This window comes from Gymnogyps californianus, chromosome 5 (assembly GCF_018139145.2).
Source record: "Gymnogyps californianus isolate 813 chromosome 5, ASM1813914v2, whole genome shotgun sequence".
Classification (NCBI taxonomy): domain Eukaryota; kingdom Metazoa; phylum Chordata; class Aves; order Accipitriformes; family Cathartidae; genus Gymnogyps; species Gymnogyps californianus.
The window spans coordinates 68,417,879-68,445,167 of record NC_059475.1 but is presented as its reverse complement, the minus strand read 5'-3'; the positions used below and the strand labels follow the sequence as shown (position 1 = coordinate 68,445,167).

The 27,289-nt window shown below is 55.2% G+C and overlaps 1 protein-coding gene across 1 annotated transcript; it reads left to right on the top strand.

Moving 5' to 3' along the window:
- GNG2 (G protein subunit gamma 2) lies at positions 1-24,452 on the top strand. Its single transcript, XM_050897466.1, has 4 exons — positions 1-140; positions 21,059-21,125; positions 22,335-22,450; positions 23,516-24,452. Exons 3-4 carry the CDS (start codon positions 22,364-22,366, stop codon positions 23,642-23,644), a joined length of 216 nt encoding a protein of 71 aa, XP_050753423.1. The 5' UTR covers positions 1-140; positions 21,059-21,125; positions 22,335-22,363; the 3' UTR covers positions 23,645-24,452.
- Positions 24,453-27,289: the final 2,837 nt, after the last annotated feature.

The window sequence follows — 27,289 nt, the reverse complement described above, 5'->3', positions numbered from 1 at the left end:
TGCCTCCGGCCCGCATCCCTCCCTCCCTCGGTTCCTCCATCCCTCGGTCCCTCCATCCCTCGGTCCCTCCATCCCTCCGTCCCGCCGCCGCCGCCGCCGCCCGCCCCGCGGGGACTCGGGGCAGCACCGCCCGCCTCCAGGTACCGCCGGGCACACGGTGGGGGGGGGGGGGGGGGGAGCCGGGGCTGGGAGCACTGGGAGGACTGAGACTGGCAGCACTGGGTACACTGGAGCTGGCAGGGCGGTCCCCAGCCCCGGCCGCCCGCTGCCAGTGGCCCCCGTGGGCCCCCAAACCGCTTACCCGCAAGCCCAAATCAGCAGAAAATCCCCCCCCCCCCCCGCTCCGGGTACCAATCCCTGCATCACCCCCCACCCCACGCTGGCCGCCCCACGGGGGAACCCCACAGTCTCGGGTGGCGATGGCACCTGCGGGGGGGTGGGTGGGAGGGGGGGGGCGCGGGGGTCCCCATCCCGCCGGGGCTGGGAGCCGGGGGAAAGGTACCTCGCACGAAGAGTTCAGTCTCCCCAACAAAGGTTTGGTTTAGAGGGTTTGATCCTCAGTTAATCAACGGATTTGCCATCACAGGAAAGGCTTTTTCCACGGATGAATGAGACGTAGTGTTCTTTCTTTCTCTATTTTTTTTTTTTCCCCTCCCTGGGTGGAGGGTGAGACTTTCCCAACCCCAGATCCCTGCAGGAACCTCAGCTGGGATGGATCTGCCCGCAGCCTGGCTTGGAGGGGGGGGATTTGGGGGTGACAGCCATGCAGGCGGAGGGGCACCCCACCCTGCCATCCCCGCAGCGCTGGCGGCCCTCTCCCTATCATTTCCATCGAAATCCTTATTTTTCCCAGCGGCGGTTTGTGGGGCGAGCGCTTCGGGAAAAGTAACCCTGGGAAAATCGCCGGTCAGCCGGGAAGATGTGCTCGGGGAAAGCCGGTCCAGGGCTCACTTGCTCCGGCGGGAGGGGAATCCAGCAAAAAACTTTTGCCTTCTTGCCTCCTCGGTGGAAAATGGATTTATATTTAAGGAAAATCTTGAAGCACAGCGATCCCCCACCCATTACTAATGAGTTACTAATGAACTTAAAGCGTGCTACCCCAAAGGGTAGTGACTCGGAGCACGTATTATCTGCCAGTGCTGCCTGCAGAGCAGGGGATTGCTGCAGGTCCGGTATGTTATTTATTTCCCTGTTTCCCTCTGGGCCCCCGAATTACCGAATAACCATCGCCCAGCCAGCGAGCCCGTGCTCCCCAGCCACGAGAGGGAAAGGGGCCGGGGCCGTGCGGGTGGCAGCGGCACGTACCCTGGCAGCAGGCTGGGACCGGGCACGGAGGATTTTTCCCTATAACTGGATTTCCCTGAATGCAGCTGGAGCATGCGATTTTAATCCTCTTTCCTACCATATGGCCGTTGGCTGGATTGAAATATGACTCAATTAATTATTGCCAGGAAAGCCCCGGGGCGAAGTCTTTCTCCAGGAGGAGGTTTTGAGGTGCTCCCAGGGTTATAACGGGGTTTTTCTCACCCCGTGCCACGGGGTGTGGGGGTACGTGGCTCAGCCCCATCCTGCCCCAGCTCCCATGTTGGCCCCGTGAGGCCGGGCATGGGCCATGCTGCTCCCGTGGCACTAATTTTGGTGCTTTTTTTGGCTTTTTCAGCCTTGCGTTTGCTTGCAAGAGCAAGCAGGGGCTGCTGCTTGCTGCTGCTGGCACCGCGTGCTGCTGGCTGCTCACCTGTGACACGAGTTTGGCAGTCTCAGCATCGCCTGGATGACGACTGGAGTCAGCCTCACCTCTGAAATGGGGTATCCCCAGCTTGGGGGGGACCCGCAGGTCCTCCCGCCGCTAGCACAATGCCTGCATGTGCCCATCAACTCTCCCAGATTCCCCGGGAGCTGCCAGCTTTGCTCCTAGCAGTGCACGTACCGGTATTAAGGATGCTCATTGCCTTTTCTCCGGGCTCCTTGCAGTCGTGAGCCGGTGGTGGCCCCGTGGGGCACATTTTGCATGCGGGCTGAGATGAGCGGCCGTACCGTGGCATGGCTGGCCCCGGGGGGGGATGATAATCGGCGTGCATCGGGCCCTGGCACAGGGCTGCCTCGTGGCACGGGGGTTATCGAGACCAGAAGCGGGCAATCGCAGCGGGGCACCCGATGGGATTCCCGTGGGTAGATGGCTGCGAGCCGGTGACGAAGCTATAATAATAATAATAATTATTATTATTATTATTTTTAATCCCCAAGCCAGCCTGCCGCTTTGCCACCCTGTGCCAGGGTGGCTGCGAGTGGAAAATGCGATAAAAAGGCAAACTTTGCAAGGGTGGGCAATGCCTTCCCACCCGGCGGCCCCGCAGATGCGGATGTGACCGCTGGGCTTCCAGTGCTTTGGCCTCCGAACGGCGGCTGCTGAGGCTCCACTTCTCCTTTTGAAACCCAGTGAGTCACCGAAGGAGGACAGCCAGGCGCTGGCGCAGGCTGTTACCATAGAAATTAGGGCTGGCGAGCTGGTGCCAGAGCCCCGTGGACCCCCCGCACCCCCAAAAAGCGCTGCCTGGGGGTGGCCGTGCTTCTCTGTCCCGTGTGTCAGTGCTGGGATGCTCGAGGCCGGCACGCTCGTGACGTGTGTGCTGCCAGCGGGGACCACAGGGCTGCACCGCCTGCTCCCTCCCACTGGCCTGTTGCCCCGTTTTGGGTGGGAAATAAGGGGTTCACCCCAGGAAAAGTACCGTTTTCATCAGTTGCATCAGTTCTCAGCGTGACTTCAAGCGTTTCACTCCTGCGCCCAGAGCGGGATGCGGGAGCGGGATACAGCCATGTGTGTTCGCAGCCGGCGCAGAAGCGGGAGGAATGAGCAAAGGGATTAGGGTGGGTTTTCAATTTTTCTTGCTTTTCAGGCTCTTTTCTCGCTGTTTCTCCCCCTCTGGTTTCTTGCTCAGCCGCTTCGTGGGGTCGCAGCGGCTGCTGGGAGGAGGGATGGGATGAAAGGCAGAGGGAGATGCTACCCCACGCTGCGGGGCAGGGCATGGGGTGCAGCGTGGTTCATTGGCAAGGGGATTTTTGTGCTTGCCCTTGCACGGTTTTATTGCCTGCTCACTTCCAGTGGCACTTCAGCCCTTCCTCATGAGTATTTTTGTCTTCTGTATGCAACATGCACAGTGCAAACACCCCCAAAACTTGTCCCTTTAAAGCGCAGGAGCAGCTTTGACCCCCCCAGACTCATGGGGAGAAGTGAAAGGGGGGGGGCTCCTGCTTCTGCTGCTCGTGGGGGAGCGCGTGATGGCTGCGGGGGAACGCAGGCTCTCTCCCGGCTTTCCGCACACGCTTGGCACGAGCCGCTTGGCACTCGCCCCGTTTAGAGGCAGGTCTGAGCTGGGGAGACGGACTGGCTCCAGCTGCCGGGAGGACACGGATTTGGCTCCGCAGAGAAGTAGGGTTTGCTCCAAAACCCATCCGAAGTCTCTGGGATGGTGTCCGTCGAGCCTGGGCTTTGGGTCAGGCCGGTGATTAATTAATGATGTCTTCAATCAGAGCCGTGTAAGCGAATCACCAGCGCTTTGCGGGCTGGGTGGCAGTGGGAGCTGGATGCAGCCAGCCCCTGGGCTGGGCGAGGATGTGCGAGGATGCAGCCGTGCTGAGGCTGAAGTCTAAAATCATGCATCTCCCGCATTTCATGTAGGTATGATGGACTCCAAACACCAAACGCAATTTTTCACAGGCTCAGTGGAAAAAAAAAATCCCTGAAATGGCATCGTACCAAACCTTAAAAAATCGCCACCTTGCTATTTGCATGCAGTTGAGAAACCCTCGACAATTCCTGGGCGGCAGCTGCACCAGGACCTGCTTATCCTACCACACACAATTAGTTTTCACCTTATCTCGTCCTTCCCTTGCTTTTCACACAGCAATTTGCTTCCCCTGTTGTCTGTTGTTATCGTTGTGACTCGGGCTAACTAGTTTATCCAAGGGAAGGTCCAGGCGTTGCTGGATTGTGGTCGGCGGGTACCGGCATCGCAGGGAGGTCTCCGGTGGTGGGTGATGCTTTCGTCTAGCATCCAAAAGCCAGCTGAGCTGCAGGTTGGTTATTCTCAGGGGTGCTGCTGTGAACCCCAAAGTGCTCTACCCGGCGTGGCAGGGCACCCCGGGAGCCGGAGCAGGGCAGAGGCACTGCCGCAGCAGATAAGCTCCTTTAGCTGAGTTTAGTCTTGGTTTAACAGGTTTATTGTCCCACCCTTGCTTGCTCTCCTGAGGGCTTTGGGAAGGAAAGTTGGCTCTGTCCCTCCTGTGATGCTCCCTATGAGCGGCTCTCCTGGCCGGGAAGGTCCTGGCTGGGCAGCTGGGTTTGTAAGAGGGAGCAACTTGCGTGGGAAGGAGCAGCCTTGCCCGAGCCTTGAAGCTCATCAGGGATCCCGAGCATCAGTGCTCCTTCCTGGATTGCGTGAGATCCCACCAAAGGGGAAAAATCCCCAGCACAGCGTGGGATATTCCCACTGCAAACTCCGCCGTGTTGCTGGTTTTACCCCTCGCCACGCTGCTCGGCATCCCTCCTCCTGCTGCCTACAGCATCCTCCCGACCCGGGGCAGCTAAATCCCAGCCCCGAAGCCTGCCTGCTGTGGCCTGAGCTGCCTCCCTGAGCTGCCTGTGTGCCCATCCCTGCAGGCAGAGCTGCCTGTGCCCATCCCTGAGGGCAGAGCTGCCTGTGCCCATCCCCACGGGCAGAGCCACCAGCTGCAGCGGGGGACCGCGGGGACGTCGGTGCCCCGTGCCACCACCGGCGCCTCTGCTCAGAGACACAGACCTAATTATGGAAGATGCTCAGAGTAAGTTGGTGCTGAGGAACCCCCTTCCTCCGCCTGCCCGCACGGGAGCAGCTCAGCAGCCCCGGTGCTCCCCTGACTGGCACCTCGGGGAAAATAGTGACAGGGTTTGGGTGGGCTTGTGCGCTAATTATAGTCAGGTCGTTTCGGTGCTGTCGTGCCTCTCTGTGTCAGCCCTGCTGTGTTAGGAAAACCGCGCTCCTCCGGTGACAGCGCAGCCGGGGTCGGATCCTGCAGCCAGATCGGTCCCCGCAGCATCGCCGGCACGGTGGCCAAGAGGGCTGTCCTGGTGGCCAAGAGGGCTGTCCCGGCCCTGCACCTCCTCAGGGCTCTGAAACTGCCGTGGCGTGGGAACTGGGGAGGGGTTCACCAGTGGTTTGGGTTTTATGCCAAGTCGTGGTGAATGCCAGCGTCGCTCCAGCCCCGGGCTTGTGCAAGGGCAGGATTTGCGCTAACGCTGCCACCCGGGTTTGCCGATTCTCTGCTAATAAAAATTTTTCTTGGCTTATTTGCCAATAAGCAAACGTGGCGTTGAGTCCTTGCAGCCAGGGAAAAGCAGTGGTCGTGGTGGGACCGGAGCTCTTACAGCTCCCCCAGCCTGGGGACCTGAGGACAGGCAGGGTGTCCTCGTGCACCCGCCAGCATCCGCAGGGATGTGGAGAAGCCGTGTTTTCTCTCTTGCCTGCTCCCGTCTGAGCCGTGTCCCAGAGGAGAGACCGGGAGCTGAAGCTGGATGAAGTGCAAGAGCATTTAACCTGTTGCAGCATCCCCCTGGGACGGCATGGGGAGCACTGCCAGGTATCCGAGAGTCACGAACCTGAGGCGGGATCCCCTTAAGGGGGATGCTGAAGGGATGCTTCAGGCTTCGGTCGTCTTAAAACCCTTCTCGTAGCCCTGAATTCCTGCAGATTGAGCACGTTGCGCTAGCCCTGGGTTTGGAGGTTTTGTGCTTTTTGGGCCATTTTGGGTAAGAGAGCGCCAGCCGCCAGCAGATGTGAGATGCTTAGTATTGATTTAATTCCTTTTCGGTCCTGGTGTCTTTGGTTTTGCTTTGGAGTAGGTGCAGTGAAGGGAGGGAAGCAGGATAAAGAAGGCGTTGGGAGTCAGGGAACGGATCTGGAACGCGACAGGGGTGCCAGAAACGTGTCTTCATGATCCCGCTGTCACTGGGGGATGCCAGGATGGTGCCAGCACGTCCCTGCACGCAGCAGGTATCACTGTTAGGGCTTCATTATGTTTACAGCTGTGATGCCCAGTTTGGGGTAGGGCTGGGGTGAGGAGCACCCACGAGATGAGCTTTGGGCTCTGGGCTTGTCCCTCTCCTTCCTCAACAGCATCGGGTAGGTCTGGGTTTTCCAAAGGGCTGAACCCAAACTGAAGAGCTGCGGCATGGCTGCCGTGGCCTCAGCCTCGCCGCGGGGCTGGGCTGGATTGCCTCAAACCTTCCGCCGTGAGTTATCCATCACCCATGGGGGTTGAGAAGAGCGGGATGGTGATCACCAGCCAAGTCGGGGTGGGGAGGCCGGGGCTCCAGCTTGCTCTCCCCGCTGCTGTCAGCAGGAGGAAGGCGACACGTGAGCCGTTTCAAGGCAGAAATCACCTTGCAAGAGTTTATTCTCCATTTTGATGTGTTCCTCCTCAAGGAGACCTTGGGAGGAACAGGCAGGTGTCGGGGGTGCAGGAGAGTAAATAAGCATCCATCATCTGCTCGTGGGGTTGGGGCTGTGCCCTGCGGGGAGCCCTGGGCCATGCATGCAGGGGACACTGCGGGGCAGGAGATGTGTGGGGGATGAGTTGAGGAGACCACCTTCTCCCTCGCTGCTTCTTTTGGTTTCATATCTGCAGACACCATTCTGATGGGGATTAGTGTGTCCCCAGTGTCTGCAGACATCCTTCTCAGGTCAATATGATGTTAGTGGCTCCTTACGTACGGGCTGCATCCAGCCTGTTGAGGTTTATGGCTTTAGGGGAAGGTTAAATGTCCCTGGAGATCCCTTTGCACTCATGGAGCCCAGGGGCACCATCTCCTTGCTGCATTGCTGCTCCCAAACTCCTCTGCCAGATCCTTGCTGCCTTTTGCCTCTTGAAAGGGTCATCTCAGATGGAGGGACATCAAGACCTTGGTCTGAGTCTCCTGAGGACCAAAGCAACAGGAGAAATTCTCAGTGCCCGTTTTTCTAAGGAATTATGGGGGCATGGGCAGCCCTAGTGCTGGTACCTGTTAGGAGGGGGATTATCACGGGTGTTCCCTCTCTGCAGCCTTGGGAAGCCCTGAAGCGTGGCCTGAATGTACTGGGAGCTGCACAAAGCTCGTTAGTCACCCTCGAGGTGAACGGACTCAATCTTTAGCTGCTTGGTTGTAAACCTTGTGACATTTCCTGCTCTTTCTTCTTATCTGACAAAACCAGACCTCTCGTGATCTCCATAAAGTTTCTCTTGAGCGGAGCTGTGCTGTTTGCTGCTCCGACCGCAGCTGCTCATGGGAGGTGTCTTGGGCTGGCGCTTCCCCTCCAGCCCCCAGCGAGGCTCTCGTGAACCCCGAGCTGCTGCAGGACAGCAGATCCTTTGCGGGATGCATCCTCCTTCCCGGGGTCCCAACGGGCGTGCAGAAAGCATCTGACCGTTGCATTTGCACAGCGGAGGCTTCCTCACCCGTGGCCGCCCATGTGCGAGGAGGTTGGGTTTTGTCCTCACGGCTGGGTTTTGGCTTCTTTACTGCTTGGGAGGATGCTCCATCGGCACGTCACGCAGTTTTATCTTACTTGCATTGTCGATGCGTTGGCTCCAAGGGCTCCTTCTGCTTGTATCAGCTCTTGAATTTGACCCATTTTGGCAGGAGCTGGAGGAAGAGCACGGGGAGATGGTTACCTCTCCGTGACAGCCTGAGTGGGGATGAAGGAGTGGGCTAGCTGGTTTTGCAGATTGAGTTCAGGCCGAAGGGTAAATAACGATCGCCTTTGCTGTGAAGGTGTGTTATGGAAGAAGTCTCCGGCTGCCGTTTTGGCTTTTGCCAGGCTGGGATGTGTGAGTCCCGAGCACTGGTGGCCGTGGGGAGAGCTGCCCGAGGATTTGTGCCACCTCCCCTTCATTTTCATGTTGTTTTCCGGATCCCTCAGGCACTTTCCAGTGAGCGAACGGGGATTTCGGTAACGAAGCAGCATGGTCATTGACTCATTTAGGTTGGAGCGGGGCTCTGGAGGTCTCTGGTCCCACCTCCTGCTCAAAACAGGGCCAACACCATGGGCAGATCAGTGCTGTCCCCATGGACATCGTATGAGTCCGTGTGGGTCCAGGTGCCCCCAGGGTGTCACGCAGAAAGGTGACCAGGTCTTTCTTCTCCACGTCTCTACGTGCCTTCTTGGTGACTTCCTACCCCTCGCTGGGTCTGCAGTGGTTTGGGGTCCTTAGGGGTCACCAGCCATCCACAACCTGTAAACCTATTCGGACCTCTTCTAATCAGCCTTCAGCACCGTGTCTGCTGCTGGAGCAGCTCTGCTCACGCTGGAAAGTGCTCAAGCAGAGGTCTCTCCCCTTGGATGGGAAAGTGTTGAACGTTGACCAGGTCTGGTGGAGTCCCATCGGTTTGTGTAGGACCTTGCAAAGAGGCAATGGGCTGGTGGCCCTGCCGCGGGGGCCGGAGCTCCGGCGTGCCCCAAGGACAGCGTTTCAGAAGGGCTTTAGGTTCAATTCTTCAAGTCATGCCGACCTGATTGCGCTTCAGCCCTTGTATTTTTAATATCGTGGAGACGCGATGGTGTTTGTGCGGTGCTTGCAGGGCTGGTACCATCAAAATACGTTGCATTATTTATCAGCTGATTTAATATAATTGCTGCTCAGCCTCACATCCTCACTTGGGGGGTTTGTATTCATGTCCGGTGCTTCCCTCGCTCCCCAGCTAACGCCGGCGGGGGGGACCCTGCCTCCTCCCTCCGCACCGTGTGAGCGGGGAATAAAAAGATGATTTTAATGCAGCAACCCAGGCTCATGGGGAGGTATAAGCAGCAAATAAGGGAGGCACTGATATATTTTTTTTTTTTTAAAGCCTAAATCTAAGCCCTGTGTAAGTGTTTCCATTAATTGCTGTAAAAGTTAGGCTGGCTGTGAATCGATGCTGCTCCTCCATCCTACCTGGAACCGAAACCTGGCCCCCCAAAGAGCGGCTGCCTTCATTGATTTTCATCGCTCATGCTGAGAAAAATATAGAGAGCAACCGCACAGCCCCGCACTGAGGCTTCCCAGCAGCCAGGTAGGCAGGGAAAGGCGCTTGCCCTTGGGAAAGCAGCTCGCAGAGCAGCGGGGCCCAAACGCAGTGGCTCCGGCTCGTTTGGCAGAAGGATTAATGCTCCGGGAGTGGGCACGGGGGGGATAAATGAAGCACACGGGGCCCGTGGCACAGCCAGGATGGATTGATCTCCGGCACAGGAGGTATCGATGCACGGGAGGGGAGGGCGAGCCAGCACGGGCAACGCCGTCTTATGCTGCTTAATCCGGGGTTTGCACAGTTGCTTTGGCTTTAAATTTTTTTCCTTTATTTTTTTTTTTCGCAATGCTTGATATTGCAAGTGTAAAAACACCGCCCAGGCTAGCAGCTCTGGGGTGGCTTTCTCCTCTTGTCTGTGTAATATCAGTGTTTGCTGAGCATGTGTCATTTCACGATATAGCCAGAATAACGTGTGGTGGTAAAAGCAGGGCCGTTGACTCAGCAGGAAGCGTGGCAGGGATGCTTTGCCTGCATTTTAAGGGGAAAACGGGCTGGTTCAGGGATTTTGGGCTCCACGGGAAAATGAAGATGTTGTATGCGGAGGTTAGTAAGCGATGAGCACGCCGGAGAGGGGGTGAGGATGGAGACGGGCTCGGCAAGCTGGGGGAATAGCGTGGGAAAGGCTCCGAGGGCGCAGCTCGGGAGAGAAAAGCAAGTTTTGCTGATTTGCAGGAGCATCGCGGTCAGGAGAAATGCAGGTGGGTCAGGACTTGAGCAAAGGGAAGCTGCCGAGCCCACGGCCGTGGTGCTGCTGCCTCTCGATTCCCCCTCCACGTCCCTGTCCCAATTCTGCTGCGATGGCCGTGCCCTCCTCTCCTCATCGCATCGGGAAGGACACAAGTGTACTCCCTGTCACCGTAACCGGGTCCTACTTTAGACCGAAACGCATTAGGTTACAGGAAAAAAAGAGGCAGCAGTGGGCCGCAGAAGTTAAATTTAATTGAGATAATATGGGTCAGCTCACCGACCGAGGACGGAGGAGCAACCTACTTCTCCCCAGCCAGCCCCAGCTAACCCGGTTTGCAGCACTGCCAGGGCTCTGCAGCCCTGCCCGCATCCCTGCCCGCATCCCTGCCGTGGGCTGTCAGCTCGGAGAAACCCCCTGGTAGCCTCAAGTTTGCCAGCGGGGAAATTGCAGGCCATGAAATGTCGGAGCCAGTGCGAGCCACAATAAATTACTTTTCAAAGTTATTGATTGTGAAAATACAGAATAGCATGGGGAATTTTTTTTTCTCTATTTTTTTTCCCTTTTTTTTTTCCCCCCTTCTTCCCCCCCCCCGAAACCTGCTAAAATCGCCCACGTTTAGTGGTGATCCTCCACCTCCAGCTTGGGATCTGGCCATCAGCAAATGCTTTACTCATTTAACGGGTATCTTAGTGATGCCGCGGAGCAACAGCTTTGTAGTGAAACCTTTGCAGGGTAACTGTAGCTGCAAGATGCAGGGTTTTACCCCATAACCCATGCCTAAAGCACACCAAATCTCAGAAAGTAATTACAAAGCTCTCCCATCCCTGCATGGTGCATCCACTATTTGAGCAGTAGCTCTAAAGGCACCAGCTCTGGATGCTGTGAAAAACCTGAAAAAGAAAGAAAGAAGGAAAAAAAAAAAAAGAAAAAAGCTCCCAGCCTTGCTGCTTTGATGGCAGGGATGGGAAGAGAAATACCAGGCAGCAGCACCGGGGCTTTGCTCTACTGTAACAGATAGGCTGTGACCTGTTTGCTGTATTTGAAGCTTGAAATAGAGCCTTATGAGTAATGTGGTTCAGGTGCTTATCACTAATTAATTAATTCTTTTGTACGGTGGATACCTAATTAAAGCAGTCGAAGGTAATTCCTGGGGGGGCTTAAACTAATGGGATGGTTAACGGGGTTGTTTCTTTGCTGATGTAACTTGTTGGGTGATTCCCAGCGGCTGGAAAGGGTTATTAGGCTTCGTGTGAGTGTTACTTAAAATAAAATTCTAATAAAGGTTTGGTTCGGGTGAACTCATCGGAGAATGATTTCTCATGGCAATGATTTCTGCAGCTCAGGGCTTCACGTGCTGCAGAAGTCATTCGGGCGAAAAGGTGAGGCTCTTGCGTTGTAAGCTGAAGGAGCGGTTTTGGTTTTATTTTAGCTGGGCTGAAAAATGCTTTGCAGAAGGATGAGCCCAGCAGCCCGGCACCATGGCAGGAGCTACTGCAAAATCCATGCGCTCCTTCCGATTTCCTGGTGTCATGGGGAGGTTGCCCCCTAAAAATGTGACATTTTAGCCCAAACCAGGGCAACTCAGTGGCTTGCCCCATTTCCTTCGGGGTGGCTGTACCCCCATGCTGACGGGCAGGCGGTTGGTAAATCATCATGGCCTTGAATTCAGGGTGACTTTGCGTGAGGCTCAGGGTGGGTTTGTCCCTTTGAGAGCGGTGTTGACACAGCCAAATACCCAAATCCTTTTGCAAATGTGATGCTGGGTGAGATGCCTCCGCCTTCCAGCGCTCCCTTCTTCTCCCCTTCGCTTTCCAACCTCATTTCACACCTTCCCCTAAAGGTCTTTATCTTGACCCTTGGCAAATACTTAAGAGCAGGATGTTAAAAACTGAAACCCAAGAATGGATCAGTTAATTAACATGAAATAATAGCTCTTGGCTGCTTCCCTTAATTAAGGGTCAGGAGTTCAGAGCTGTATGAATAGATGTAGAACTCCTTTTCCCGGTACAGGAGCTCATTGCTTCCTCGGCACCTTTAACCGTCTCTCTTTTTCCTGGGACAAGGGGCAAGGAACTGGGATTTCTGAGCAAGGTGCGTAAAAAGAATTTATTTCAGAGTCAATTTGAGTTGGTTTTGGGAAGGAATCAAGAAGTGAAGGAATTGAGAAGTCATAGGTGTGATGATGCTTCTAATTAAAGGGTCATTTTAGTTTTCTAGAGGTCTCTCCATGGGAAAAAAGAGCTTTTTTTGAGGGTTTCTGCTCTTTTCTGGCCAGCTGGGAGGTGATGCATGTTTCTTAGACCTAGAGTCTCCTTTACAGCAGAAATTTCTGCCCCATGAAGTAAGGGACTACCCAGCCTGCTGCCGCTTCATCGGTAGGAGACAGGTTTTCTGGCGTGGATTTTGGCAGTCAAGAGACGATCAGGTTTCAACAGGAATTTTTTATTTGGTCGATTCAATTGTCCTTTTACTGTACAGTTGCTGCTCCATCGGCGCGTGGGCGTTGGTAGTGCCGGGTTATCACCAGCTGCCCCTGACATGGTTATATCAGGGTCACTCCAGCCTGGGAAGAGTCATTCCCTCGGTAAGTGTTTTACCAGGCTGAGAGTAATCCTAAAGAAAGGGTTTGCTGTGTTATATAGTGTAGGTACAGGGCATTATAGGAGAGGAACTAGTTTCTCCTTGGCCGTTGCTGCAGTAGAAATGCAAAATAATATATTCAAATATTTTCAAGGATATCTGTGTAGTATTTTAACTGACGTTAAAAGGTGCATTGGCCAGGGCTGCAGATAGTGCCGTTGACCTCCAGCCTGGGCTCGCCACCATGCAGGGGAGAGACCCTCCAGCGCGGGAGAAACCTGTGGCCTTGTGCTGTCCCGAGGCTTAGCAGCCGCTTTTCCAAGGGTTTTGTGAACCCGATGGGGAGAAATCCGAGTGTCCGACTCGTGGGAGGATGTGGGACCACAGGAGAGCCCCACACGCCGGCGAGGGGGAAGGAAGGCGAGAGCTCTGCCGTGGGGACTGCAGGCACGTGGGGAAGGGGAGGTCTGCATCGGTGGGCGATGGTCGGGGGGCTGCCATGAGCTCCTCCACCAGAAACACCTGCAGGACCCTGGGGCGAAGCATGACCCGTCTGTACGTCCCTCCTCAGCACTTCTCCTCCCTGCCTGATTCCTTCTTCTCTTTTCTGTATTTACTGGGCCATCTGTGTGCTGGAGACACTTTGGTCGGGCCAGAGGACTTTGAAGATTGTGGAGATGTCTCCATCTCCCAGCCTGACGGGAAGGTCAGGGATGCCCTAGGCAGCACGGGTACCGCTTTGGAGGAGGCGGCCAGTGGGGCATCTCTGAGAAACCCTGGCTTTCCGGGGAGTGCCGGTGGTTTTAGGGAATTTCTGAAGCTACGTGTTCTTCTCTCAGGCAATTTTCATAAAAATAAAATGCAAGCAACTGAAAGCATTAGTGTTTTTTTTTAAATCTGGGTAGGATGAAGGCTAACTGCAGCTTGCATGGGGGGCAGCCATGTCCTTTAATGCGAGGGTTTCGCTGCAAGCCCGCCCGGGGATTTGCAGGGCAGAGGCTCATTGAGTTCCAGCTCCTCCGCTTACGTGCACTGCAGCGAGCCTTCAGTCTCCTGTTGACCTCTGGGTGTGTTTTAAAGTTTCGTTAAATTAAAAAAAAAAAAAACCAACCAAAAAACCAACAACCAAAAAAAACCTCAACCCTTAAATCATTTTCATTTTCGGTGAAGTGCAGCAGTGGCGTTGCTCAGCCCCGGTGGGGACCGCAGAAGCGGAGCCTGTGCTTAAACCCTCTGCTGCAGGAGAGCCCGAAAGGCGGTGCTGGGGATGGCGTGACAGGATGCGTGCCCTTATCTGTCCCTTCTGGTGTGTCACACCGAAATGTGACAGCCGAGGCCTTTTTCTTTCTGTGCCACAGCATAAGCAGATAGCGAGGAGCCCGGCTGCCCCCCCCGGCAGGCATTGCCCCCGCTCATCCCCGGGAAGCATCACCGCGAGCGTGCGTGGGTGCGGAGAGCACGACGAGGGGCTGACCGGAGGTCAGAAGTGAGTCGGCAAAATGATGGGTGTTTTTAATCTGGATGAAAACTCGGCCTACGGGAAGAAGGCGATGCTCGGCTGCAGCTTTGCTTGCTTGGACCGCTGGACCATGTATTTGGGCATCCTTATTCCCCAGTATTTGGCCAAGCTCCCAGGGCACCCATCCTCCCAGTGCCTGATCTGCGCACACTGCTGGGTTTGTCCCTTGTGCATTAAAAACAAACACTTTTCCCCGGGATTTTCCCCCAAACGGCGCTTTTCCTTTTCACGGGTACATCCCCGGAGGCCCTGGGGCAGGGTGGGGGGGTCGCACAGCTTTTTGGCTTGCTGGAAATCTTCAGCTTTGTCAGCCGGGGAAACGATGCTGCTGTTAAACCCCTGACCTTCAGCACAGGGATCGGCAACCCCGGCGGCGTTCCCGCAGTGCCAGAGCCTTGTGCCGACCCCGGAGCGGGAGAAGGATGGGTTGATGCTCCCTCCCCGTGGTCCCCGGCCGGAGAGAGCCACCATTTCCTATGAACGGTGGTAGGAGGGACTGGAGCAGATGTCCCAGGCTGTGCTGTCTGGTAGCTGGTCCTTCACGTGAATAATCTCTTAAAAAAACCCCAAAAAACAAACTAAAAAAAAAAAAAAAAGGAAGTTGAGGTTGGTTTCTGTTTGCCTTCGTTTTGAGCCGTTAGGACGCCTGTGAGAAAATAAAAAGCTGAGATTCTCACTTTCGCGTGACGCCCACGGCACGGTGACTTCTCCAGGCGAAAGGGACAGCCCTGCGAGACCTGAAATGTCCCCGTGGGGCCGGAGCCGCCTGGCTCCATGGCAGCTGCCCCCCTGCTCCTCTCCGGGTCTGTACGTGCCTCTTGGGAAGGAGGTTTCTCCTGGAGCCTCAGCCTGGGCGGGCTGCGCTGGGACACACTCAGCTCTCCCGAGGGATGGACATTGCTAAAACCTCTACTGCTTGCAAACTTCATGGAAAAGCGTGCTATCGACTGCGGATATTAATGAGGTCTGGGCTGCAGTCGCGGTCGGCTCCGGCAGCACAAGGTGGATGGAGGGGACATCTTGAGCCGGGCTTTCTGCAAAGCCAGCTCCAGCGCTGAGCTCTTTATTTAATGCCCCAGCAAAATTAAGGAAGAGAAAAATCTTTGCTGCGGCTCCCTCTCATTCTGTATGCTTTGCATTGCCTTGATAACGAGATTTGCCAGGGAGAGCCAAGGCTGGCTGAGCCAGCGGCGGGCTGGGTCTGACCCCGGTGCTGCTTTTGGGGTGAAATATGGCTGAATAGGGTTGCACAAGGCTAAGATGGGCAACAGATTTGGCACCTTCCCTGATTGCCGCAGAAGCAGTGGGAGGCCAGGCACTGAAACCTGCTGACACGGGCGAAACGCTGGCATTGGGGCCGAAACGGGCACCCATCCCACCTCACCCCTGTTTGGCGGGAAGGATCGGATGCTGGTGTGATAACGAAGCCATTTCCATGGAAACAGGCTCATTTTCCACTCAGGTGCCTTTTAATTTATTTATTTATTTGCCAGCATGTCTCTGACCTGCGAGCTGCTTTTCGGTGATTTAAGTACCGTATTGGATATCGGGCGTAAAAAATGGACGTTGGAAAAGGGAATAAAATCCCTGTGGACGGGGGCTGAGAGCTGTGGCTGTAACCACCGCTGAGGATTAAGGTCCTTTGCCCCAGCGAAACAGTGTGATGGTAGCCCACGGGCACAAATCTAGCTCATAACGTTTTCTTTGCTTAAGGAAATAATGAAACACATGTAATTTGGGCGTATTGAGGCTCCTTTCCCAGCCAGGTCTGCAACTGCTGTCGAGATCAATGCGACTACACCAGCTCCCACCCCCTGGAAACGTGGCTTTTTGCTATTTTCTTTTTGTCTGTAATATTTTTATATTTTTCTATGTATATTTAGGAATTAGTTTTCAGCTGAGCCACCTATTTTTAGCGATGGCTTTTAGCAAAAGCAACAGGATGGCTTGAAAAGTCAGCCAGCCAAGCACGAGGGACTCCCACGCTCCAGCCGGCCGGTGACCGGCAGTGCCGGCTGCGGTGGGGCGACGGCACAGCCGTACGCTCGGTTATCTGTTCTGGATGCTGTGTCACACCTGGTTTTTGGGGAGGCAAAGGCAATTTTCTGGAGAGTCTGCTTGCCTCGGTGGGGACCGTGTTGGTCCTGCGCCTGGCTGCGCCCCTGGGATGCAGCGAGCTGGACTGGCTTCAGCCGCTGGGATGCGCAGGGGCCAGGACAATCCCAGCATGAATGAGAGCTGGAACAAATCCCTTCGTTACGGTACCCAGCCTGGCACCTTTTCTGGACCAAAAAAAAACCCTGGGTGATGCCTGCCTGGTAGGAACAAGCCTGAGCCCTGTGCTCCCCAAAATCCTGGCTGCCCCAATGGGGTTCGCCCACTTTGCTACTAACTGGGTGGAAAATACTGGTGCATCAGTGATGGAAAGCATGACTTCTTAATTGAAACCAAGAAGCAGGGAGGCTCCTGCTTTCACTCCGCAAAGGAGCTGTTCTCGGTGGTGGGTGATGCCGTGCGGTGCGCTGGGGAGCTGCTTTCGGTCTTTACGGCGGAGGAACGGCGAGGTTTTGCCCTGGCAGATGTCAGCGCTTTCGGTTTCTTTCCTGCAGAGCCACCGCTTTTCCTTTCGGTTCAGCCGGGAGGTGTGGGGAGAATGGTTTTCTGCAAAGCAGAGAAAAACCCACTGGGAGGTGAAAAAAGTCTGGAAAACTGGGCGATAGGAGAGGATGTGATCCACAGGTTTAAAAACGCAGAGGACCGCAGTGGGGTGGGCAAAGGCTGCAGGTCCCTAGAGACGCAGGAGGTGTCTCGTGACACCTGTAAAATCTCACTCGATGCCCGTTTGCACCTTCAAGAATGTAAGAAAATGCTTTGCAAGGATGCTGGTGTCCCAGCCGGGGTTAGCACTGCCTTTGAACAGTGACGGACCCAACGCAGTGCAAAATGTGCTTCGAGATACCCCTTCTGTAATGATAGCTGCCTATTTAAGGTAATTGGACTAAATAATCACCCTTAAAGTGCCATTTTTTTAAACATTTAGGAGAATTCCGGTCTCCACTCATATGCAACTTGAGATAAAACCTAAACGAAAGGGGGGAAAAAAGCCAGGGGGGAGGTTGGGCTCAGATTTTGTGGGTTTTGGGCTGGTGATGGAGCTGGTGCAAGGTGTGCGGCGGCCGGGGACCCCTCTGCCCAAGCGCTTGCTCTGCAGCCTTTCGGCACAGCTCTGTGCAAAGCAGGCGGCAGCTCGTGCTGACGAGGAGCTGGCAAACGAAGGCTAATTACTCTTGCAAGCAGGGCTGGCAGCTGCGGGATGCCAGAGCCCCATAGGAGCCCAGTTTGGGAGGGAGGAGTAGGATGGCGGCTTAGCAGGAGGGCTCGATTGCTCTGGCATCAAGAAATGCTCCTTTCGCAGTGGCTTTTTTGGGTTGTACGCGGCATTTTGCCTCGCTCTTCGGTCGAGGTCGTGGCAAAGCAGCTCGTGCCAGGCTGTGCCAGGAGGCAGCCCTGGCAGCTCACCAGGCTGGAGCTGGATGGGGAGCAGCAGGCAACTTGGCAAATTAATTTACTGCTGACTTAAACGAGTCTCCAGCGGCTGGGCTAGGTGTTGGCAGGAGGGATGGGGGTCAACGCCTCTGTGCCGGCTCGTTCGGGGACGGGGGGGGCCACAGGAGCAGCGCCAATGCTCTCCCCTGGATCAGAAGAATATTTAAAGGGGGTGCAGGATCCATAAATGTGCTGGGAGGGAGAAATGCATCCAGAAAGCAAGGTATATGTGATTAGCTTACTGGGACGGAGGAGGGCTGGTTGTCGCTTGGCCCAAAACAATGGTGGCTTTTAACACAGAGCAAATTAAACCCCAATCTCATCCCGCTGGGCAGCAGCTCGCTGTGCGCACGCTGAAACAGCGACGGTGGGCAGCTCGTGGGCTGGGTTTTGTTGCTCCACGTCATGGGTAAAAGCTGAAGATTTTGGCAAAGCCGGAGCGAGCAGACCAAGAGCAGACACAGCCGTAAATGTTGGATCAGTGCCCCGATGTCAGGGGTGTCACTCACCGGTTGCCCAACTAAATCCCAATTTTTGGTGCCTGTTTTGGCTGGGTGCCGCTGGTGAAAGAAGAAAGTACCATTTGACTATCAATCGCTCTTCGTTAAACAAAGAGACGACAACAACAAATTAGGTGTTTTCTTGGAGCGTAGGTACCAGCTAGCAAAAATCAGCAGCAGAATTTCCGACTCCAGACATTTATTGCAAGCGCTTTTGCATCCTTTTAAATGAATTCAACCTCTTGCCACATGCAGTAAATCACCCGTGACCCCTCTGCGCAACGGACAAGTATCAAAACAACCTGGCAAGATCCTGAGTTGTAATTACAGTGCAGAGCCCAAAACAGATGATATCCATGTACTGTACATGCTAAACATCATTAGCATTAAAATAAAATCGCATCCTTACTCATTAACCTGTGGGCTCCAAGGCAGGAATCCTATTATCCAGGCACACGAGCCATTAAGCGGGTGAAATAAGATGCCATCCGTATTCCCTTGTGAGCGCCATTAAACCCCTTTCTTTGCAGGCAAACTCTAGCACAACAGCATCGGGTGTGAGAACAGCCCCATGACAACGGGGGGATGGGAAATATTGGGAAGCACGGTGATTTTTAGCTTTACGGTTGGGATTTTGATGGTTAGGGTCAGGAGCCGAGCTCTGCCAGCCAGAGGGGACCTATAGGTAAATCGGAGTAAGGTGGCGAGTGCCGGCACGCGTCCCTCCTGCGTGATGGCTCCTTTTGCGCTCGCTCAGCCCCATTGTTCCCCGTACAAACCCGCTGTGTCCAAGGGCTGCCATCACCCCGCGGTGCTGGGAATACCTGGATTCCCCTAACAGGGTCAGGCAGGCTCGCTGCATCCACTGGGTCTCCAACCCCGGCTCTGAAAGCTCCCGTCCCAGTGCCTGCCCACGGAGGGATGACACCGCTAGGAAATAAGCTGTCTGGAAAGATAATTTCCTTCTAACAGCCATCCTCAAATATTTTGGCATTTTTCCTCCGATCTGAGGATGTATATACTTTCCGGGGTGGTGTTAATTTGTCTGAAGTCTGATGCTCTTGGCATCTACCCACCAACAAGTATTTTCTAGTTCAGCATGGGATCTGGCAGCAGGGAACCCCACACCTCGTTGGGTCTTGGGGAAGAGAAATAAATCATAGAATCATAGAACAGTTTGGGTTGGAAGGGAGCTTTAAAGGTCACCTAGTCCAACCCCCTGCCATGAGCAGGGACATCTTCAACTCGATCAGGTTGCTCAGAGCCCCGTCCAACCTGACCTTGAATGTTTCCAGGGATGGGGCATCTCCCACCTCTCTGGGCAACCTGTGCCAGTGGTTCACCACCCTCATCGTAAAAAATTTCTTCCTTGTATCTAGTCTGAAATACACGTGTTGCTGTGGTGTGGGGTAGCGGCACTTGCCAGGGTGTAGTTTGGCTGATTGCAATTAGTAGTAAAGAGGCACTGGGGGTTAAAGGAGAGGAAGATGCTCTAGCAGCTTGGCTTGGCTTAAATCAAATCCCAATGAAAAGGCACGGAGGCTTTGGGTTTACTCCTGGTGGCTCCACACCCTCCTGGGGGTACAGTGGGGTGTCCTCACGTTGGGATAAAAAAAGCTGCTTTTGTGGCTGCCCTGTTTGAACAGCTCTGCTGCTGCCCGAGCGGTGCCTGGGCTGTTGCAGGGGTTGTTTTTCGGTGGGGGATATTCACGAGCTCACTTCGAAGTGTCACCTGCTATTTTTTTGTTATTCATGTTGAAGGAAGCACGCCCAGTTGCTCGCAGCGTGGAAACGCTGTCAAACTGGCCCCAAACTGGTTCAAGTTCCTACATGAAGTATTTGCAGAGGGACCAAGCGTGGCCGGGGTGCGGGGCCAGCTCCTGGTGACGCCGGGGTCCTGCGAGCTGGCTGAGCTGCCCCCGGGTCCCCGGCATCGTCCCAGCAGCCCTGTGCACGGCGAGGTGCTCACACAGATGTCCCCTCCTCTCTCCCAGCGGGGTCTCGGTCTCCTCTGGCCTCGTTTTTGGGGCTGTCTTTTCTACCTTAGTGCCTCTAGGGCTAGCTGTAGTAAGAGCATGGGAGGGTTTCCTTGCGTGAGGGTGGTAGCAGGGTTGGATACATATATTTTTTTAGAAGATCAGGGCTGTAGCAGCTGTACAGAAGCTCTCAGCAGTCGTCCCCGCTCCCATGCCTCCTTCCATGACATTAAACTTCACTCCCTAAGTGACCTCTCGCCACCGCAGCAGCACCAGACCACGGTCCCCTGTATGAAATGGCACAACATCACCGACAATAACATTTGCTGCATTAGAAAAGTCTCTGCGGCATCCAAACCACGCAACGGCATCTTGGTTGATGTACGCCTCGGTGAACCTATATGGCCACCGGCTTTCCCACTAGCCCAGTGCCGGCTGCCACGCCAGAAAGGTGGTGGGACCACCTTTCGTGGCTTTGCAGGGAGAACTGAAAGCAAAAGCAAGAGAGAGGCAACCTGTTAGCCTGCTGCTCAAACGCCTATCCAGCAAAGAAACTGGGGGAGAGCCGAGAAAAACCAGTGCGGAAACAGCACAAATGCTTGAGCTAAAACCTCAAGCCATGGTGCAGAGCTTTGCTCGATGAGGGCAGACCCAGGCAGGAGCTCGGGCTGTCGGGGACGCTCGGTGGGAGCTGGGCTGCGGTGAAGGGGGGAGGATTTTGGCAGCCTTCCCCGGGGGATGCTCTTTCTGCCCCGCCACGTGCTCTGTGCACCAGACGGTTAAATTGCATCCCTTCTCGCCGTGCATCCTCCAGCGTGCTCGGATGTGCCGCGGGGCTCGCCGCAAGCTGCGGAACAGCTCAAAGCCTGGCTGCCAACAGCCCTCGGATAGTTGCCCGCCGACTTGAAACCTCTTCCTGTGCCGAAAACCTCGCTGAATGCAAACAAATAATGTCGCTGGGGGCCGTGCTTGGAGGGCACGAGGCGGGGGGGAATACGGAAGGAAACCCACAGCCTTTCTGCCTCCCCGGCCGGGTACGGGACTCAGCGTCTCCAAGGGCTCTGGGTTTCCTGGTGCCATAAATAATGTTCTCGTTGCGTTGACTGGCATCACAGCAACCTAACCTGGCTCCTTTTTTTTTTTTTTTTTTTTTTATATTCTCTTTATTTAAAGGTAGCGAACGGCCAAGAGGAGCAGATCTTCCCCTAGAGGCACAAATCACCGGAGAGACCTGCTTCTGGTAAAAAAATCACTCCTCCTCGCGCTCCCCAACAGGCAGGGGGTGGCTGGGGAGGGGTCTCATCCTGAAACCCCGGCTGGCCCCGGCACGACTCGCTCCCCGGTCACCTCCGAGCATGGGCACCTTGCTCAGTGCCAGGTTGCTTTTTTCTGTAGGTCCCAAGATGAGCTTCTGTCCAAACACCCTTATATCCCCCGAGATGGACTCGAGCTGAACGTGCCCACAGCTTTTCAGTGTCCTCCCTAAAACGCCACGAGTCCCTCATTTTAGGGCTGTGCCATCCTTGCCCCATCGCCCGAGGGGCTGGCAGGGGGCTCGCTGCAGCCTGCTATTGCAGGACACCCCCAAAACACCCCCTGTTCTCGAGCTCGCAGGCAGCCCTGGCCAGGCAGGGGCCAGCACAGCACGGCTGTGCCTCCGCTGTAAAATACTCGCCGCTCGTAAAAGCGTCGGCTGCCAGAGGATCTGAACGCTGGGTTTCTGGCCGCCACTGCCAGAGCTCGCGGCTGTTATAAGGTAACGGAAAAACATCCGTGATCAAGACAGCGTGGACTTAATGAGCGTTCCCCCCCACCTCCGCCTGCCTGGGGTAGAAATCTCGAGAAACAGGAAACTCCAGCATCCTGTTTAGCATCTCAATGTTCAAGTTGGCAGCAGGGACAAAGCAAGAGAGGCCGAGGGACACCGGACGCATGCTGGGCACCGGAGCGGGGCTGGATGATGTGCCTGGCTCAGGGCAGGGGAACGAGCCTGGCACGGCAGCTCCGGGCAGCGCGGGGCTGCTCAGGGGAAGCCCATTCTCTGATTTCCTTTTGCCTTGTGGCCACCACAGCCTTTCCTCTAACAGCAAAAGCCAAAGTCAGCTCAGCTGGGGTCCTGCTCTAGAAGGTCCCAGTGTCCCCTAAGCGTGGCTCATAGGGCATCCCCTGCTCTGAGGACGATGAGGAGGGCACAGGAGGGTACCACTGGCAGCGTGTGACTGCCCGCATACCCACAAAGGCTGGCGGCTCACCGCCCCTGTATAAACGCAGGATTAGACGCTGGCTGAAATGCCTGGGTCTGCATCTCCCATCCTCACGCCCTCATTCACACGGCTCGGTTCTAACAGCTCCGCACATGCAATCGCAGCCCATCGTTTTGGGGATTTCAGGGCTGGGAGCAGCTCTCTGCCCAGCCCAACAGTTCACCCACGTGTGTTTGTGCCCGCAGCCCGTCCGGAGATCACGCCTGGCCCGCCCATGGCTAGCAACAACACTGCTAGCATAGCGCAAGCCCGCAAGCTGGTGGAGCAGCTGAAGATGGAGGCCAACATCGACAGGATAAAGGTAGCGTGGCTCGGGAGTTGGCTGTCGGTTCAGAGGGATGCTGCAAGGTGGTGTCTGCTGCTGAGCAGCTGCCAAAAGCACGTTGTGGGAGCCAGGATGAGGTGGTGGGTGGTGTTTATGGAGGATGCTCGTCGAAGTGATCCCGATGGCCGTGGCTGAAGGCAGCGGGAGATGCTCGCCCGTGGAAGGCAGCTGGAAGCATCACCTGGAGCCCTGCTGCGGGGTGGGAAGGAGTGACTCTCCCCAGGGCATCTCACCTTCTTGGGAACAGGTTAAACCCACGCTGTTTGTTGCAGTTGATGTTAAAACTGTCCTTTGGGCAGTGCTCGGTGCTCAGCCTCGAGGTTAGCGGGGAAATTCTGAAAGCAACATTGTCTTGAAGCCTCTTTCCTACGGAAAGCCCAATCCTTTCTGGGAGGCGTTTCCTCTGCTCTGACTGCTTCTGCTCCACCCCGGTGGAATTGCTGCTTCTGGGCACGTGAAAGCTCATCAGCTTCAAGCTTGAGATCCCAGAGGATTTGTCTTCTCCATCGAGGTGGTTTTGGACGATAGTTGGTCCCGGGGAGAGAGGTGCTCCGGGGCCGGCTGCTGGCTGCAGGCACGTCTGGGTGCTTGCAAGCAAAACCTCGCCTCTCAGGGCTGGGGTGAGCTCCGGTGACTCGGGAGCTGCCACCGTGTCCTGAATAAATAGCCAAGTCGGTGGCTGCGGGCAGCAAACGTTGCTATAGCAGCTGTGGATGTCCCTGCTGAGGGATGGGGGGGAGAGACGGCAGGGATGCGGTGCCTGCTAAAGTCGGTCCTCGCTACGATCAAGTCGGGTGAAGGATGCGAATGGGTGAAGGATGCTCAGGGGAGCGTGCGCTGACAGGCGAGCTCAGAGCCCAGAGGTGAAAAACCAGCCCCAGCGGGGACGTGCTGTCGGTTCGTCGGTCTGGTCTTTGGCCAGGGTATGATGTTGCGTACCCTGGGTTGGGGATGCTGTGAGCCCAGCCCCACCGGCGGGATCTCTCGGGGTGGGATGTCCCCAGCGCAGCCCGTCCCTAACGCGGGCTCCTTCTATTCCAGGTATCAAAAGCAGCAGCAGACCTGATGGCGTACTGCGAAGCCCACGCCAAGGAGGACCCTCTATTGACCCCTGTCCCGGCCTCAGAAAACCCCTTTAGAGAGAAGAAGTTCTTCTGCGTGATCCTGTAAACCCTCGAGGAGCCTGACCGGCACTCAGGCCACCCTGAACACTGACGTAGAGTTTTTAGGAACGGGGACGACCTGCTAGTCCACAGAATTTAAACAAAAATAAGTAAAATACACGGCCTGGAAGCTACAGAGATGTGCATGTTTAAAGAACCTGGCCACCTTTGGGGGAATAAGATGATCTGCATTGCGAGGCAAAAGATCTGAAGTCTGTAGAGTTGCCTAGAAAGAAAAAAAAAAAATATGTAAAGAATAAATTTGTGTCACTTTTCTGCTCACAAAATTGTTTGATTGTTCCATATTTAAAGCACCAGAGCTGTGCTGAGCAAAGTAACTGCTAAGGATGTGTATAACCTTCTTGGAATGATATTGTTGGTTTCTTTCCAGAATATTTTTTTTTATTTAAGTTGTCAGATATATAGCGACAGGTTAGATGACTATGATGTTACTCAATGTTTGGTCTTGTGCTTTTTAATTTCTGGCGGTAGCATAGCACAGGGGTTGAGCGGCCCCGCGGTGGGTTAGCGAGGACGCCGGCAGCTCCGTGTTTCTAGCGAACCCCACTTTCTAACATTTTGTATATGGTTAGCTTCGGCTCTGCAAGTAAAAGTGAATCATGTGTCGTGGTTGGTGCTTCATACTCCTGTGACGACGTTCGGTGGTAGTGCATGAGAGTTTATCACTGTTCATCCGCCCCAGACTTTTCTTTTCTATCGTTTGACACCACGTGCTGGTGGGAGAAGCTGTAGGGAGGAAACCGAGGCGATTCCGAAAGCAAAGACAACTCCTGCGATGCCTTAGACGTGCCTGAAATACCTCCTGCGTTAGGGTAGGTGCCAGCCCCCGGGTGCGGGGGCTCGGGGTGGCCCCTGCCCCAGGCGTCGTGAGGTAGCTAGCAATCCGAAAATCAAAGTCGACCACTTCTTTCCGGGTCTTTCCTCTTCTCCTACACCTCTGTGCCTCTGCCCTCCTCGCTTGGTCCCTCTCCTGCTCTTTCAGCTCCCCGGCAGCATCTCCTCCCCTTGGGGCTGGGCCGGGATGCTGCTCCACGGTGGGATGCTGCTCCGCAGCGGGATGCTTCTGCCCCTTCCTGCCGGCTCTCCCGTTCCCGCTGCCGCGATGGGCAAGGGGCAGGGGAGCAGCTTGGGGAGCCGTGGGGCCACCCCTTCACGGATGTGCCTGATACCTTGTTTACACGCAGCCTGAGCTCCACATCAGGCTGGGGAATTATTCCCAGGTCCGGTTCATCCGCCGTCAGCGTTTCGGGGGACACACGCCACCTTTTTTGGCTCCGCCTCGGGTTAATACTTTTGCGGACCTGGCTTGCCTCTCCTTTCCGCTGCTGAACGCCTCCTGGCTTTCCCCGCTCATCTACACTCCTGGGAAACTTTGGGAATCATAACTTGGGGATCTGCGTACAAAATTAGGTGGGTGTCACGTAGGGGTTTTGGGGGTCTGCAGTGACCCCGCTAAACTGCAGTTCCGAATCAGGTATCAGCTTAAAAATCCCTGTGGATTCAAGAGGGCAATAGTCTTTAGGTACCTTTCGGCGAAACTTTCTAGCCCGTAACAAGTGCATTTTTGGTTTTTCTACCTTTTCATACTCTTTTTCTAGTCTTCTACAGAGAAGACCAGTTGTTCTTACACTGGACTCAAAACTTTTGGCATCTGGGAACGTTTATACGACACGAGTAGCCTAGACGGTCCCAGCCCTCCCGCGCTGGCTTTTGGCCCCCCCTAACCTCCCTGTTTCGATCTTTTTACTACAGCTCACGTAGCTTTAGGATGAAGGACGGATGAAGTCGTTTGCTCTGCAGCTGGTTTCACTCTTGGTGTTACAAGGCAGACATATAAATACCCCGTCCCGGGTTTGTCTTTTCTTTTTAACGCTGATTGACCGTCACAGAGAGTGAAACACAGTCGGTCTGACCCGGGGCTCACACCCCAACCCTTCTCAAATGCTCTCATGAAGTGGTTTGTAATAATTTTTTTAACGACTTGCGTATTTTACAACTCGAATTCTTAATAAATAAACGAAGAAATAAAGCTGCATGAAGAGTAGGGGGCGGGGGGGGGGGAATTTTGAGTTAGCCTAAACTACTCATTGAAGGTGTTTTATGTTGCTGGTCTTTATTTTATGTTGGTAGTGGTGTTGACATTGGTGTGCTGCCAGGTATTTCACCCCAGTATTTATATTTACACAGATACGCCTTTGTTAGCCAAGTAGAGATCGCCTGCCAAGATCGTTTCCCCCCCCCCTCGCAACAAAAATACCAGCCATCTCTCCATCCTGATGCTGTATTTCCAGCGTGGCATCAAATGACATTCAACTCTACCCCCAAGCTTTTAAAGAAAAATATCTGGAGTACTGGAAAAGGACTTTTTTTTTTCCTGCCAAGGTTGCTGGTGGCGGGGGCAAGTCTGTCCCTCCGGTGCCAACCCACCGCTGCCAGGCTTTTGGGGAGGGGGTGGTTGTAACCGAAAGCCAGCACGGGGAGGTCGGCATTGTGATGTAGCGCATCCCCATCCCACGTGGTCTGTGTACTCGTTGGAAATAAAATTTTGGATTTGTTTCAAGCCTTTGGAGATGATGCTCTGTGCGCGCCGGCCCCTGGGGAGGTGGGTTCCCATCCTGGTTACGGCTGGATCCCCTTCCCAGTGGGTTTAGGGGGTCTCCCCGCCGGGGTGCGGGGTTTGGCAGGAGCTTTGGTGCCTGTCGGCGACGGAAAGCGAAGCCTCTCGGGCTTTCAGCTCCCACTGAGCCGCAGCTTTCTGTTCCCGCAGGACAAGCCAGCTCAGGGAGGGATCGGGCTCGTTCAGGGTGGGACATTGCTCCTTGCTCAAAATCACCATCGCTCAGAAATTGAGAGACACCTAAAAGCTCTAGCTTCGGTGTCCATGCCTTCTCCCCCCCGTTTTCCTTCTTCTCCCATCCCTGGCAGTGAGTACAGGCTCTCCCCAGTGCCACCTCCAGCACGCCCAGCACAGGATCCGGCCCGCTGAGGTCCAGCCTGGGGCCCAGAGCAGGAATGGCCTCATTTGGGGCTCTTTTGGGGAAACTCTGAGGGTCTGAGCCCCGTCCTTACTGCGGTGGGAGGCTGGGGAAGGAGTGATGGAGAGCAAGACAGCAGCCCAGCCCCATGCCCAGCTTGGCTGCAGGAAAGCATCCCCCCCATGCCCCCCCTCACACCCACCTCCCTTCCCCGGTGCTCAGAAAGATGCTCTGCTCCTACCAAATTTACCATGCCCTGAATTTTCTCTCCGGTTTTGTAGGGCCCTTGCAGACCAATGATTTCCCAGCTAAGCAGCTGGCCACGGTTTGAGGCTGCTTAGCCTCAGGTCATCTCTGAGGCCAGGAGCAAAGTGGCAGCGTGGGTTTTGCAATGAAATCCATGGCCACGGAGCCTGGCGCAGATGCCGTGCAGGTATTTCAGTTTTCCGCACACGTTAAGAGCATCTCAGTGAGCAGCAAATGTTGCCTACCCCGGGGGAGATGGCAGAAGCGTGCCCTGACTTTTCTGCACCGGCTGGCTCAACTCTCAGCTCCCCATCCCTTGCTGTGTCCATCGGGCCAGCTTAAAAGAAAAAACACCGGAGTTGCTGCGAAGGGGCGAGCCAACTGTCGCTCCCGCGACGCCTTGCCTGCTC